The 16774-nt window shown below is 47.6% G+C and overlaps 1 protein-coding gene across 1 annotated transcript in view; it reads left to right on the top strand.

Annotated features, from left to right (window-relative positions):
• Nucleotides 1-8931, top strand: part of LOC142502200 (uncharacterized) — a 65216-nt gene extending 56285 nt beyond the window's left edge. Inside the window, exon 4 of the mRNA XM_075613072.1 lies at nt 8857-8931. Coding sequence (XP_075469187.1) covers nt 8857-8931 — 75 coding nt within the window. The remainder of the gene's footprint in view (nt 1-8856) is intronic.
• Nucleotides 8932-16774: the final 7843 nt, after the last annotated feature.

The following is a 16774-nucleotide window of genomic DNA, read 5'->3' as shown; positions in this document are numbered from 1 at the left end:
CCTTCCACGGTAAGTGAAGAACTGCTTTTCTTTTTCTTCCTTTTTGATTTGGATGACACCGTCCCTTCAGGGATACTGGGGTCTCCATCTTCATTTGAAGTTTTAGCAGCTTCATTATATACGCCAAGCTTTTCTTGCAGCTGCTTTAGCTGACAGAAATATTCGGTGATCCACCGCTCCCGCTCTGTCTCCTGCTGATCATATTCATCATCAAAGGGAGCGGTCTTTTCTGTTCGTGCCGAGTTCAGGCACCCCCACCATTCTTGGGGTGTTTTGTGGGTGTGACTCGGTTCGGGTTCCCCGTAAGAGATGTCTTCCTCTTTATTGGACTGGAAGGGCCACTCTTCCGTGGCGTAGGGTTCATTACAGGAACGCTGCATCTTGTCCTCCATTTTTAGGCTATCAGGTGTCATTTTCTTCCTGACCTCAGGAGGCGCTATTGCAGCTGTTGCCAATGTATTTGCTAGAACCCCCAATTGTGGTAGTCCTACAGATGGGCATATTTTGCTTGTAGAGGTCGTAGCTCTCACAGGCATCTATGTAGACTTTTCTTTCTTGGATAAAAATTTTTTTAATATCAGCAGTACTGTGCATGCATTTTCTTTTATCAGGTATACAAGTTGTGCAGTTGCTAGGTAAAAAAGTCTATTTGCTTTACACCATTTTCTTGCAGGGTGCAATCTCCCCACTTCAGCAACAGAATTTGGTTTTCTGCCTTAGTTCAGTAATTTTCAGTCTCATCTTTGGGTATTATGGCATTCACACTTCACACTTTGGGTGTCTGTTTTTGCTCCCAAGATATATATAGGCAGACTTTTTTACTTGCAGAAAAAAACATTCTTTGCAGTGGACTATTTCTTTCATTCCCGGCAGGGTGACTCAACACTCAGCAATTGGCTTTGAAAAACCTTTTTCCTTTATAGGGCAATTTTACACTCAGCATGTGTTTGCTAAAAATTCCCCTGCTTCAGCACAGTCTTTGTATCAATTTTCACACTTTTCTGCATATACTCCATTCACAGCTGGTAGCCCTATGCGATGTGGCAACCTTTATTTGCAAAATCAGTACCCCTCATGGGTCACCATCTGTATTCACTGCTTCAGCGAAACTTTTGAAAACAACAAACACCTATCCCTTTTCAAGGGCTGACTCACTTCTTGAACCCTGACTGGCTGGAAGGCAAAACCCCTATTTCTATGACCGTATTACACTTTGTGATAGGCAATTAAAGGTTTACCTGCTTCAGCATTCTCTTGGGATTGGGGAAAAGAGTCCATCCGTGTTTTTTGTAAGTTTCAGTGCAGTGTGGTTTCAGTGGTGTGTCCCTTTAACTCTGCCTCTGCTGCATGAGAGGTTTTTTTTTTTTTGTTTTTTTCTAAGTTGCTTGTAGGCAAAAAGCATAAAAAAAATTTCACATAAAAATCTCCGGTCCTTTTTAACTACAAAGACACCTCTTGTCCCACTTCTGACACCATATGTGGACGGACGTTCACAGAGGTACGCAATTAGGAGGCTTTATAATGTGAAATTATAATAGGCTTTATTGTGCCTGTTCCTTTTCATCAGGAAAATTATCCAAACACAGGGGGGAACAAACTTCCATTCACTTGGGAGTATTTCTAGTGAAACACTATGCAATAATTCACATCTCCCTTAGTCAAGCAGTTCTCGCAGCCCCAAAACATATAACATGAAATAAGCAGATATAAGCAGTCTCTTAAGAATAAAAGTCTTATCTGTTTCTTGGAGGGAAAATCTCACTTCCTGGTTCAGCTTCAGGTGCAGTAGTTTTCCCTGTGTCTTGAATTCAGCTCTGCTGTGCAGAGCTCAAGACCCGTCAGCTCCAGAGATCTGGGTTTCTTTTGGTCAGTCTCTCCTGGGACTCAAGAACCTCTGCTATGTCTCTCCAAAGGTCAGCTCTCAGTCAGAGCTAGGGAGGAGTTACTTCCTGTCTGAACAGGCAGGTTTTTGTAAGCAATCTAATCAGGCAGGTGGTGTTTAGTAATTAACTACCACACTGCTAGATTAAAGGCACATTACTGAACAGGGATAGGTCCCCTGTTACAGAGGGCCATATACGACCTGGTCAATCTAGCATTGGAGTCCTTCATACTATTTAACCACTTTAATGGAGCATGGTCTGTCACCAGAGTAAAATGGACTCCTGACAGGTAATGCCTCAAAGCCTCGATTGCCCACTTTACTGCGAGGCACTCCTTCTCAATCACTGAGTAGTTTTTTTCCCTCAGGAACAATTTCCTACTCAGAAAAAGGATCGGATGTTCCACTCCCTCAAACTGTTGTGACAACACTGCCCCTAGCCCTATCTCTGATGCATCGGTTTGCACTACAAAAGGCCTGTTGAAGTCGGGGCTTCTAAGGATGGGACCCTCTGACAGACACCTTTTATGTCCTCAAAGGCTCTCTGATACTCCTTTGACCATACCACTTGTGTAGGGGCACACTTTTTTGTGAGGTCCGTTAATGGGGCTGCAACTTCCGAGTAGTTGGGGATGAACCGCCGATAGTACCCTGCTAAACCTAGCAGAGAGCGTACCTGCGTTTTTGTTTGGGGGGTCGGAACTTCTTTCAGGGCAACTACCTTGTCGGCAAGTGGCCTTACTTTTCCACCTCCCACTGCATACCCTAAGTATTTGGTTTCCACCTTACCTAAGGCACATTTCTTAGGGTTGGCTGTGAGCCCGGCCTCTCTTAGAGATTTGAGGACCGCTTTCAGTCTATTTAGATGGGCTCGCCAGTGTTAACTATAAATGACAATGTCATCTAGGTAGGCTGCGGCATAAGCCCTATGGGGTCTCCGCACTTTATCCATAAGTCTCTGAAATGTGGCTGGGCTCCATGCAGTCCAAATGGCATCGTCACATACTGGTATAAACCCATGGGAGTGGCAAAAGCTGTTTTGCACTTGGACTTTTCCTCTAAAGGTATTTGCCACTATCTTTTTAAGTCCAGCGTGGATATATATCCGCATTACCAAGGGTGTCAATTAACTCGTCCACCCTTGGCATCGGATATGCGTCAAACTTGGATACCGCATTGACCTTTCGGAGGTCCACACAAAATCTTACCTTCCCATTGGGTTTAGGGACCATAACTAGTGGACTACACCACTCACTGCATGATTCCTCAATCACTCCTAAGTGTAACATTTCTTGTACCTCCTTGTCTACCAGGGCCCTACGACTTTCAGGCAACCTATAAGGACGGGAACGTACTTTTACCCCAAGTGCTGTCTCGATCACATGTGAAATTAAATTAGTTTGCCCTGGCAAATCAGAAAAAACATCATGGAATTGTGTAATTATTTCTAACAAGTCCCCTTTTTGTTCAGAGGACAACTGTCTACCCATTGGGATTTTATCGTCACCCATAATGTTCTCCCATGGGGGCTGAGGACCCAAGTCCGTTTCCTCCTCCACCGGGTGGATGAATAGAGACCGCTGCATCTTCCAGGGTTTCAGCAAGTTCACATGGTAAATTTGTTTACCCTTCCTGGACCCTGGTTGAGCGATCTCGTAATCCACATCACCCGTGCGGCGGAGTACTTCGAATGGGCCCTGCCATTTGGCTAGGAGTTTGCTCTCACAACTGGGTAACAACAACATCACTTGATCTCCTGGGTGAAACACTCATACGAGCATTTTGATTGTAATGTCTCTTCTGACTGTCCTGGGCTGATCTAAGATTCTCCCTGGCAAAATGGCCGACCACATCTAGGCGCTTCCTAAGCAGGTCTAGTACATATTGCAGGGTATTCTTAGAAGGGGACTGCTGTTCCTCCCAGGACTCCTTTAGGAGGTCTAGGATACCCCGGGGTTGGCGGCCATACAGCAATTCAAATGGAGAGAATCCCGTGGAGGCCTGGAAAACTTCCCGCACTGCAAACAGCAGAAAAGGGAGAAGTTCATCCCAGGCTCTCTTCTCTGAATCTACAAATTTTCTCAGCATCCCTTTTAGAGTTCGGTTAAATCTTTCCACCAATCCATCAGTCTCTGGATGGTAGACCGATGTCCGAACAGACATGACCTCTAGTAATTTTAAGACATCCTGCATCAGTTTAGCCATAACAATTTTGTACCTTGGTCTGTCAACATAACCTGGGGAAGTCCAACCCGTGAGAACAGTTCCAACGACTTGTTGGCTACTTGCTTTGCCGTTGCTGTTCTCAGGAGGAACGCTTCAGGATATCTTGTTGCATAGTCAACTATTACAAGAATAAACCTGTGTCCTTTCGCAGAAGGTTCTAGAGGTCCTACCAAGTCTACCCCAATCCTCTCAAAGGGACTGACACCAAGGGTAGAGGAACCAAAGGGGCGGTTTTTGTCCCTTCTGACTAGTTAGCTGGCACTCCGGACATGCCGCACATAACTTAGCAATATCACTATGCATCCCTGGCCAATAGAATCGGTACGAAATATGGTCCAATGTTTTATCCCTGCCAAGGTGACCACCCCAAGGGACAGTGTGGGCTAGCGTGAACACAGATTTAACAAACGCCTTGGGAACCAATATCTGTCTGGTGACCCCCCTGTTTGTGTCTGCCTATTCACCCTATACAGGATATCATTCGATAATTCAAAATGGGGGAATACTATCACCCCCTGTGCATTCAATATCTGCTCATCAATTTTTACCACTTTATCATACTGTCTAGCAAGGACTGGGTCTTCCCTTTGCCTCTGGTGAAAATCAGGGAGGTAAAGGTCTGGTAAATCTCCAGGGCCCATATTCCCCTCCCTCTAGCCATCCCCAGCCATCACTTGTGACTTCTGGCTACTAGAATGGTCACCTTGAGACCCAGATTTCTGCAACCAGTCCTGTTTGTCAGAGCGTCTTTGCTTCCGAGTCTTTTGAACCCGGTGTCTACTGGGAAAAAGGTCTGCCGAGAAGGGGAACAGTTTGCCAGGGATCTCCTGAGCCATAGAATATGGCTCCTCGTGAGAGACTGGAGCCATTGGTTCCGAAAAGAAAGGCCAGTCCCAGTCGAGCACAACTGGGGCAGGGAGCCAAGGAGCGACTCCTACTTCTCGAGGTAGGCCTCCTGACCTTTTACCTGTAGCCAGATTTTGGCCGTCGGATACCGTTTTACATCGCCGTGTATACATTCTATACTCCATGGGGAGTCAAAGAACACACGTTAGGCGGTAACAGTTCCTGGAAGACCAGAGTTTTCCCAGAGCCCGAATCTACAAGGGCCTGGACGTTTTTTCCCCCAACCTGGGCTGGAAGTAGCCAGGCTTGTAATTTTCTCCAGTGACGGCCGAGACGACGGTCCTGCTGAAGGAACAATCCATCTGTGGACAGTCCACATGCCGGTGGCCTTGTTCTCCGCAGGTGGTACATGGAGAGGGTTCCCTCACAGGAGGGTGCAGCGGATAGCTCTCCGCTGGACCGGATACTGGAGACCAGGCATCTGGTGGGTCCTGTGGGCGACGTCCTCGGAAGTTCCTCTCATTTGGCGACAAGCCGACATCAGGAAGGGGATGAGGGTCTCGGCGGTGCCCGACGTTTTGAATTCTTCCTTGATGGAAGGACTGCTCCTTTCGTGGCACTTGGCGGTTGCGTATGGAGGGGCCGTAGTTTCCCCGTTGTTCCAAACTCCCTCTTTGGGTATTCGCAAGTGCTGGTGAAGTTGGATCCGTCGGGTCCAGGGCACTCGCCTGATCTACGGCCCCAAGGAAATTCTTAATGAGTTGGACCGCCAAATCTAGGGTTTCAGCATCATGGCGTTTTACCCACGAGCGTGCGGAAGGGGTTATTATTTGTAGGAATTGTTCCAAAACCACTTGTTCAAGAATTGCCTCCTTAGTGCACTCCTCGGGTTGTATCCAGCGAGTACACAAGTCCAATAACCGCTGAGCAAGGACCCGGGGTCTCATCTTAGCGGTGTACTTCAGGTTCCGGAACTGCTGCCGGTAGGTCTCTGAGGTCAGACCTAAGTGATCCAGTATGGTGGCTTTTACTTGTTGGTAGTCCATTGCCTGATCTGCTGGGAGGCCCTGATATGAGGCCTAGGCTTCTCCTATGAGGAGCGGGACCAAAGCAGTTGCCCAGCGATCTGCAGCCCAGCCCTGAGCTTCGGCAACCCTTTCAAATGTCAGTAAAAAGCCTCTGGATCCTCGTTCGAAGCCATTTTCCTCAGGAGGACAGGGGGTTTGTTCGCAAGTTCTGGACTAGCAGACCCCTGGAATTGGGTCAGCAGCTTGGCCATCCGCTCATCCTGTGCTGCCTGCTGCTGGGTTAGGAGCTGGGTTTGCTGCTGCAATAGTAGTTGGGCCTGCTCCTGCATTAACTCTCCCTGCTGTTTGGTCTGCTCCTGCATTAACAGTCCCGGCTGTCTGGTCTGCTTGCATAGAAACTCTTTTAAAAATTCTTCCATTTTTCTCATTTTTGTGTGTGTGTGGCACTTCAGCTGCAGGGGCCTCTCAAAATCCCGGCACTTCTGACACCATATGTTGCAGGGTACATGTAACCACACACACGGGTTCTCTTGATAAGGCTTATTTATTGAGCCTTTAAACCATACAGCACACAAAAACAAAATAGCTTCTCTTCAGCACACAAAAACAAAATAGCTTCTCTTCAGCATAGAAAACAAGGCAGCTTCTCTTCAGCATGCAGGACACAGACAGTTATCACACATGTACTTTGAAAAACAGACCTTATAGCAGTAATCTCTTCAGTATTTCAGTCTTGTCTCCTGACCAGCTAGCTTGCATGTGTATACAGCCTGGGGGTTTTAAAACACCTTAATTATCCAGCTGGGGTCAGACTAATTAAGCAGCCCTTCTCAACTGAAACTTAACCACGTCACTGCTGCACTGCAAGCCTAAACATAGGTTTGCCAGGTATATGGCTGGTGACGTTCATTCACCCTGTCACAGTCCCCCTGGTCCCCTGTTTGTCCCCTTACCTTTCTATAAGAGTATAGCAGCAAGGGAACTGCAAGTTCCAACAACCTCAGGGGCTGAAGTCCACATGCCGGGCAACCAATAGGGCTGAGAGATTCTGACAGTTAAGGCAGTGAGTGAGGCAGTTAGTCAGGAGTCAGTCAGTCAGGAGTCCGTCAGTCAGTTGTCCGTCAGTCAGGAGTCCGTCGGTCAGGAGTCCGTGAGTCAGGAGTCCGTGAGTCAGGAGTCCGTCAGTCAGGAGTCCGTCAGTCAGGAGTCCGTCAGTCAGGAGTCCGTCAGTCAGTTGTCCGTCAGTCAGTTGTCCATCAGTCAGAAGTCAGTCAGTCAGGAGTCCGTTAGTCAGGAGTCAGTTATTTAGTTGGAGACAGGGCAGACAAGGGGAAGGGAGGGTCTGAGTGTCACTGGCACTCCGACTAGGCTGGAAACTCCCCTTGGGTACCAATCACGTGACGCGGGTGACTGCTGCAGGGAAAGCCCCTTAGATAGGGACGCTTACCCATTTTACTGTAGTGTCAGGGACAGTGAAGACGCCGTGTGGGGATCACAGTGTGTGGTCTGGGACCAGACCATCGCGGTGTTAACAAAGACTCTTAAAGGTGAGACCCTCCTACCGGAGTCCACCCAACGCAGAGGTGGACACCATCGCTGAGGGCCACGTCGCTCGATCAGATGGATCCTCATTTCTAAGTCGGCCGCACCGAGTACTGGAGTACTCGGCAGGTACCTCAACAAGTGCACCAACAGTTTACGGGAGAGCGTTACTCCTTACACTTTTGGGTGGGCTGGACACTGGGAAAGGGACAGCAGGGTATTGGTGCCTTGCACCCGAAGTACAGTTGGGACACTCACTGGTGGTACTGGGTGGGGTGCTCATTATACTGTGATGTGGTGTTATGTTATGTTGCATAGTTGTTGTTATAAGTTACTGTACTGTTCATTAAATACTGTTACATATACCCTTGTGTGCAATTACTGACTATATTGTCTTGGGAGGGGCTATCCCACTGTGTGAGGATCCTTCCCAGGGGGAGGCGCTGTTAGTATATTCATTACACACACCCCAGGCTCCCTGTGGTGGAGGATCAGGCCTCCTGTTTGCCACTCAGGTAATAGCATCACACGTGGTCACCCTAGACAAGGGGGAAAAGGGGCCTACAAGTATAATATACTGAAGAATATAATCCGACAAACAGGTACAAACATATTTTATTAGAAAAGTTCATTTGCAACCGCAGGACACTTTTTTCCCCCCCCCATTTTACAACCACATTTTTTTTTTAATAAACACCAGCGATATACATAGTGGTATATTTAAGTCACAAAACATGAATAGTTTGTTTACATAATTTGAACTGGTTTACATAAATTAGTTTTATAGAAATTACCTTCAGAATTTTCTGCTTTTTGTAGTCACACTTGTTTATAAAAAAAGATGTTTTCATTTAACGCTAATGACACTTTTAATACTATAAATATATATATATATAATTTTATTTTGGGGGGGGGGGAATCACTGGGTGTATGGTAGGGTATATTTTGGTTCACTTGTGTTACTATGTTGCTGTTCTTGATAAAGGTTCTGTTGAGAGCGGAAACGTTGAGAATAAATATTCACCTTTTTTTGCATTGGAGTGTCTGTCTTGTTTTTCCTCATCAATGTCCAGCTTCCCTGACACTGACGTAAGACTGTTGAGGAATTTTACATTAAGGGGGTCTAAACGTAAACAGCACTCAAATCTCAGCAGCCATTTTTGCAGACTATTCTTGTCGGCCATTTTGTCCTGTTTGCTATAAGTTTTCTATGTCAATCAGTCTGTGTCTGTCTTCCATGTGTTATGTGCTGATTTCTGTGAAACTTGTCTGTGTGAACGTGAGAAGCAGGGGTTGTTGGACTCTCAGTAGATTCTTTGTATCCTTTACCAGCTGCAAATGATGAGGAGTATGTGGAAGTGTGGGGAGGTAGAGAAACGTCCAGGCAATAATGAGAAACCTTGGTAGAATTAGCTAGAGTCTGAGATAAGCACAGTTTCTCACATTATAACCCTGAAACAAAGTATCAATAATTAATGTGGAGGAAAGGTTACTAAAGCTGATGTAATATTTTTTGCTGATTTACATATATTCATTTTGTTTCTTTATTATACAATTACGTTATTTTTAAGACGCACAAGCGACCTCAAAGGGGCGTATGTTTTAGTTTTTAGGGTATAAATATATGTCATACCATATTAACTCTTAGAGAGACTTTCTATAGAAGCTTTCTCCTGTGTACACTGAATAAACTAATTTGATAACTACATTTTTTGTCGTAACATTTTTACAGCTTTAGCAGACGTAGTGGGCCTGGAAAGATCCAACTACCAAGTGATTGCCCTATCTCTGGATTGTGTGTGTGTGTGTGTATGTGTGTGTATATATATATATATATCATAGAAAAAGAACAAAAAGCACTCCGTAATAATAGTCACTGATGTGGGTGCAGATCCTATAATGAAGAATAAGCAATACGATACCGTTTGGAAACGAAATCAGCAGGCAGCACTCCAGAGTTGAACAAACAAGTGTATTGAAAAAATAAACATAAAACCAACGTTTCGGTTCACGAATGGGACCTTTGTCAAGGTGGTGCAGTGCAAGGGTATCGTATTGCTTATATATATATATATATATATATATACACAGTGTTCGACAAATAATGATAACCACTCGCCCGTGGCGAGTGGATTTAGGCCGCTGGCGAGCCGTGCTGCAGCTCTATGAATTCCTCTGCTCGTGACAATTTTTTTTTTAAATAAATAAATAATCCCCCTCCCTGATTGGGTTAACGCGGGGAAGAGGGCCGCGGGGAAGAGCCCCTTCCCCTGATCTCCTCCCCCTCCTGATCTCCTGCCCCTGATCTCCTCCCATGAGTCAGGGGGGGCCAGGCCGGGCGCAGTTAATTACATTTAAAAAAAAAGTTGAAAAAAATGGCGGCGATTCCCGTGGTCCCGGGTGTCCTGCCCTCGGCGCTGCTTGTTCCCCCAAGCAACCCAGCCCCCCTCCGCTCCCCACGTGGGATGGAGGGGGAAGCCCAAAACAAGCCCCGTGCGCAACCCAGCCCCCACCGCTCCCACTTGATACGTGCACAACTCCTGCGCTAGGCCGCGTCCTGCCCCTGTTCTCCCCCTAATCTCCTGCCCCCGATCCCCGCTAGCTGCCCGGGGGTGTCCGCCTCTGAAGGGATGGCGTCTCTGAAGGGGCGGCGTGCTGCGGCGTCGGCCACTTCTAGGAGGGGGGATCACCCTCCTGCCGTGCGGAGTTCCCTGCTGCCTTGCGGAGCCCCCGCTGCGATGTGTGATCCCCCCCTGCCTTGCAGAGGCCCTCCTGCCATGTGGAGGGCCCACTGCCGTGCGGAGACCCCACTGCTGCCACGTGCGACCCGGTGAGTGTGTGTGTGAGTGACAGACTGAGTGACTGTGTGTGTTTGTGAGTGTGTGTGTCTGAGTGTGTGTCTGTGTGTCTGTGAGTGAGTGTGTCTGTGAGTGAGTGTGTCTGAGTGAATGTGTCTGAGTGGGTGTGTCTCTTAGTGGGTGTGTCTCTGAGAGACACTGAGTGTGTGTGTCTCTGAGTGAGTGTGTTTCTGAGTGAGTGTGTCTCTGAGTGAGTGTGTCTCTGAGTGAGACATGTGAGTGTGTCTCTGAGTGAGACACATGAGTGTGTCTCTGAGTGAGACACATGAGTGAGACATGTGAGTGTGTCTCTGAGACACTGAGTGAGTGTGTCTGAGTGAGTGTGTCTCTGCGTGAGTGTGTCTCTGCGTGAGTGTGTCTCTGCATGAGTGTGTCTCTGCGTGTGTGAGTGTCTGTGAGTGTGTCTCCCTCTCCCTGTGTCGCCCTCTCCCTCTCCCTGTGTCTCCCTCTCCCTCTCGCCCTCTCGCCCTTGCACTCTCTCTGTCTGTCTCATTCTCTCTGTGTGTTCTCTCTCTCTGTCTCTCTGTGTGTCTCTCTTTCTCTGTGTGTCTCTCTTTCTCTGTGTGTCTCTTTTTCTCTGTGTGTCTCTCTTTCTCTGTGTGTCTCTTTCTGTGTGTCTCTTTCTCTGTGTGTCTCTCTTTCTCTGTGTGTCTCTCTTTTTCTGTGTCTCTCTTTTTCTGTGTCTCTCTTTTTCTGTGTGTGTCTCTCTTTTTCTGTGTCTCTCTTTTTCTGTGTGTGTGTGTGTGTGTGTCTCTCTCTCTCTATATATCTGTATCTCTGTCTCTCTCTATCTGTCTCTGTCTATCTGTCTATCTGTCTCTCTCTATCTGTCTCTCTCTATCTGTCTCTCTCTCTCTGTCTCTCTCTCTCTGTCTCTCTCTCTCTCTACCTGTCTCTATCTGTCTCTCTCCCACTCTCTCCCACTCTCTCCCCCCCCCCCACTTTCTCTTCCCCCCCTCTATCTCTCCCCCCCAACTCTCTCTCTCTCCCCCACACTCTCTCTCTCTCCCCCACACACTCTCTCTCTCTCCCCCACACTCTCTGTCTCTCCCCCACACTCTCTCTCCCCCACTCTCTCTCTCCCCCACACTCTCTCTCTCTCTCCCCCACACTCTCTCTCTCCCCCACACTCTCTCTCTCTCTCCCCCACACACTCTCTCTCTCTCCCCCCACACTCTCTCACACTCTGGATCTGGATCTCTTATTTACCCTATATATCTTAACTGCCCTATACTACACCGAAATAACCTATACTGCTTTCTTCCAGATCTGACTCAAGCTTCACATGGAAGACATCGGAATCCCCCCTAACCCAGAAGACAGGTAGGGAACACCTCCCCTCCAATGTATAACATTGCGGGAATGAGGGTACCTGGACATTGAGGGATTGCGGATCAGGTAAGATCCCAGGCGGGATTGCTGCTTTAGATAGTGTGAAGCGGGGACGTCCAGACATTGGTTAAGGGGTTCAGGAAACTAGTCAATCACCTGTGGCTTTTATTTCTAGATCCGACATACACACACACACACACACACACACACACACACACACACACACACACACACACACACACACACACACACACACACACACACACACACACACACACACACACACACACACACACACACACACATTGTAGTATAATGTAGAACAATAAATACATTTGTCAAAAACGATTGTTGTTCTGACTAGGAATTTATTAAATGTATTTTATTTATATATTTTATTTTAAAGCGGGGTTGGGGGCGGGACTAGGGGCGGGGTTGGGGGCGGGACTAGGTGGCGAGTAGATTTTTGGGTGATTTGTCAAACACTGTATATATACTGTTGCGACAGACTTTATTCTAACAAATCACCGGTTTGTCCTTGGCTTGTTCCTGGAATGCGACGCTGTTCACCTGGAGCATGCCGCGTTCCCAGCCAGGGAACGCGCGGTTGATGTGTTAATTGATAATGGTTCAGGATTTAATAGGCTGCAATGCTTCGCGTGTCCGCCAGATGGCATAAATTCATGAATTGTAATGCAGTATATATATATATATATACTGTATAACAACAACCCCTATAACCCCTAACATACAGTACTGTACACGTACTGTATATGCACATCAATGATACTATAGGCCGGCGGGGGCGAGATGTGTTTGCAGCAGAGAGAGATCCGCTGCTCTCTCTGCGCAAACATCGGCACATTAAAAATGATTTAAAATACATTTTTATTCGTAGTGTAGATGTGCAGGGGGTCTCCGGAGCTGAACCACGTTGGCTTCAGGTCTGGGGACCCCCTGCTTCCCGAGATACAGCCCCCTTTATGAGGTGTCAGTATCCCTCTGCATTTAAAGGTCCCGATCACGTGACCGCGGCATGTAAACTAAGCAGAGGGATACCGGCACCCCCTAAAGGGGCCTGTATCTCGGGAAGCAGGGGGTCCCCGGACCTAAAACCACAGTGGTTCAGCTCCGGAGACCCCCTGCACATCTACAGTATGAATTAAACACATATATAAATAAACACTCATTCCTTACCTTTGCGGCTATGTGCTACGGTAACGAAGCAGCATGACTGTATTTTTAATAATATTGTACAGTGAGCAGGGGGTTCCCTGAGCCACAAATCAAAGCTCCTGCACAATATTATTAAAATACAGAAATGCTGCTTCATTACCATAGCTGATAGCCGCTAAGGCAATGAAGGGGTTAACCCACCGTGCCCGCTTTATTGTGGGTAGCGGGGGTGGGTGAAGGGGGTATTTGGCCCTTGGTGTGAGTTTAGGACTTGCGGGGGGGTTGCGGGTGCACTTAACCCCTTCACGACCGTAGCAGTTAATACCGCTATGGTCATGAAAGGGTTAACCCCCCCCGCTACCCCCCCCCCGCAAGCCCTAAACAACCATCGTTGGGGCTAATACCCCCTTCACCCACCCCCGCTACCCACAATAAAAAAAATTCACACACAGCAGCCGCCCAAAAAATAAATAAATAAATCTAAATAAATAAATAAATACATGAATATAAATAAATAAATTTAAAATACATTTTTATTAATAGTGTAGATGTGCAGGGGGTCTTCGGAGCTGAACCGCTGTGGTTTTAGGTCCGGGGACCCCCTGCTCCCCGAGATACAGGCATTTAAATGTTCCGATCACGTGACCGCGGAATGTAAACAAAGCAGAGGGATACCGGCACCCCATAAAGGGGCCTGTATCTCGGGAAGCAGGGGGTCCCCGGACCTAAAACCAAAGCGGTTCAGCTCCGGAGATAATCTGAAATTCGCGGAGCTAGCCGAGTTAGAATAAAGTTGGTCGCCTCTGTATGTATATTTGCAATTTTTTTTAACATAGGATTGAAGCAGGGTGCCTGGAGCTGTACCCCATTAATTTCAGCTCCGGTACCCCCCCCCCCTTGCTTCTAGAGATACTTACCTCTGAAGGGGGTTGCGGGCGGAAATTAATGGGGTAACGCTCCGGACACCCAGCTTCAATCTTATGTTAAAATTTTTGTTTGCAAATGTTTTAATATACACTATACCACTAACAATATGGTTATTTTTCAGAGGTAAGGCAGGGGGGGCACCGCAAAAAAAGTTTGCGCGCCCCTGCCTTAAAGCTTGGCACAGCTTTGTAAATATGGCACTAGGCTTCACTAGGTTTGCCAAGAAAAGAAAATACACACATTAATTGGACGTTCTAGGTAGTGATACCTTTCCATGGACAAACGCAAGTGTTTTTCATAGCTGTGGTGGTATGCAAGGTTTTGAGAGAACACAAGTCAGAACCTGCCATTAACTTACACTTCTCTAAAACCAGCACAGCTACTAGGACTAGCCAGGTCATCTTCATGTAATACCCATGCTGGAGGACGTCACATAACCACAACATTTTCACAGAGCTGCTACATCTGAAAAATCCTACTGCTGTATATTCACTAAACTGCTTTGGTGCCTTTACCAGCCCGCAAAATATAACAAAGGGCTTCCGAGAGAGACATGGCGGGGAGATAATTATACTCCGATTACGTCTTCACTATCACAGAATGGCAACTAACGTGCGCCGCTGAATCACTGCGGTCACGCTTTATGGAGGCAATCAAAGCAGGTGTTTTTTTTTTTTAACCTAGGATTGAAGCAGGGGGTCTCTGGAGCGGAACCCCGTTAGTTTCAGTTCTGCGGACCCCCTGCTTCCAGGCATGCATACCTCTGTAGTGGTTCCCGGTTGCTGCTTCAGCTCGGCTAGCAGGGATCACGTAATAGCCACTTTTCAAAGATCCTGCAGGCCAATCAGAAGCTGTGACGGTTTCTTATTGGCCCACGTGACCGGTGGCTTTAAACTTTGCAGAGGGGCCGGCGCACCCTTTGGAAGTCTGCATCGGGTAGCAGTGGGTTCTGGGAGCTGAAATGATTGAAGTAGGGGGTTCCGGGAGCTGAAATGATTGAAGCAGTGGGTTCTTGGAGCTGAAATGATTGAAGCAGTGGGTTATGGGAGCTGAAATGATTGAAGCAGTGGGTTCCGGGAGCTGAAATGATTGAAGCAGTGGGTTCTGGGAGCTGAAATGATTGAAGCAGTGGGTTCTGGGAGCTGAAATGATTGAAGCAGTGGGTTCCGGGAGCTGAAATGATTGAAGCAGTGGGTTCTGGGAGCTGAAATGATTGAAGCAGTGGGTTCCGGGAGCTGAAATGATTGAAGCAGTGGGTTCCGGGAGCTGAAATGATTGAAGCAGTGGGTTCCGGGAGCTGAAATGATTGAAGCAGTGGGTTCCGGGAGCTGAAATGATTGAAGCAGTGGGTTCCGGGAGCTGAAATGATTGAAGCAGTGGGTTCTGGGAGCTGAAATGATTGAAGCAGTGGGTTCTGGGAGCTGAAATGATTGAAGCAGTGGGTTCTGGGAGCTGAAATGATTGAAGCAGTGGGTTCCGGGAGCTGAAATGATTGAAGCAGTGGGTTCTGGGAGCTGAAATGATTGAAGCAGTGGGTTCCGGGAGCTGAAATGATTGAAGCAGTGGGTTCTGGCAGCTGAAATGATTGAAGCAGTGGGTTCTGGGAGCTGAAATGATTGAAGCAGTGGGTTCTGGGAGCTGAAATGATTGAAGCAGTGGGTTCCGGGAGCTGAAATGATTGAAGCAGTGGGTTCCGGGAGCTGAAATGATTGAAGCAGTGGGTTCCGGGAGCTGAAATGATTGAAGCAGTGGGTTCCGGGAGCTGAAATGATTGAAGCAGTGGGTTCTGGCAGCTGAAATGATTGAAGCAGTGGGTTCTGGGAGCTGAAATGATTGAAGCAGTGGGTTCTGGGAGCTGAAATGATTGAAGCAGTGGGTTCTGGGAGCTGAAATGATTGAAGCAGTGGGTTCTGGGAGCTGAAGGGATTGAAGCAGTGGGTCTCCGGACCTAAACCCCAATCCTGCTAAACAATAATAAATAAAGTACAGGAATTGCTCCTTTTGATGAATCTCCCTCATAGAATAAGGCAGGAAGCGCAAATGTCTTCTCTGCCTGGATGCTCGCCCCCCCCTCCCTACCTTAGGCCTGCGTCAAATGACGGTGCGGGGCCATGTCATGTGACCCACGGCGTCATTTGGCGCTGCGTTGCCATGGCGACGCGTCACAGAGCGCCTGAACCTTGGTAAGCATAGTGTTGCAGAGACCTCACGTGACCCCCCCCCTGGCATTTCATTTGAATGCCTTGAGGAAGAGCGCGGGACCTCTGCAACCGCCTGTGCCCCCAGTTTGCGCACCCCTGGAATAAGATAATCTATCAGGAACAGTTTGCCTGCCCAGGTTGTCTATTTGCCACAAAGACTTTTATCAGGTTCTTTCTACCAACTGGCCCAGACTCGCTAAACTCCAATGAATCAGAGCAAATCGGGGGATGTCACCCAAATTGAAAACGGCCGTTTTTTGCGCTTGGGTTAACTGCGTACTCACAAAACAAATGATATGCAAAACGACCTGCTGTACTACAGGTCATTGGCAAAGGCTTAACATTACCTTACTTCAGGATAATAGATATGTAGTCCCATAGGGGAAGGAGAAGCGGAGCACAGCCGTGCAGACGAGGGGTAAATCCAGGATAACAGCAGGTCTGATAAAAAACTTCTTTATTTGGTAAACGACAACATGGTGCAGAAAAAGGTCCCTCTTACGCGTTTCAGACGAAGCGCCAAATCGTGGCGTGAAACGCGTAAGAGGAACCTTTTTCTGCACCATGTTGTCGTTTACCAAATAAAGAAGTTTTTTTTATCAGACCTGCTGTTATCCTGGATTTACCCCTCGTCCGCACGGCTGTGCTCCGCTTCTCCTTCCCCTCTGGGACAACATATCTACAGATTCCATGGGATGCACGCCAACGGAGGAACATCAGGTCACTGCATGCGAGTTACACCTTACTTTGGTTGAT

This window comes from Ascaphus truei, chromosome 8, assembly GCF_040206685.1.
Source record: "Ascaphus truei isolate aAscTru1 chromosome 8, aAscTru1.hap1, whole genome shotgun sequence".
Taxonomy (NCBI): domain Eukaryota; kingdom Metazoa; phylum Chordata; class Amphibia; order Anura; family Ascaphidae; genus Ascaphus; species Ascaphus truei.
This window is presented reverse-complemented; position numbering and strand designations above follow the sequence as displayed.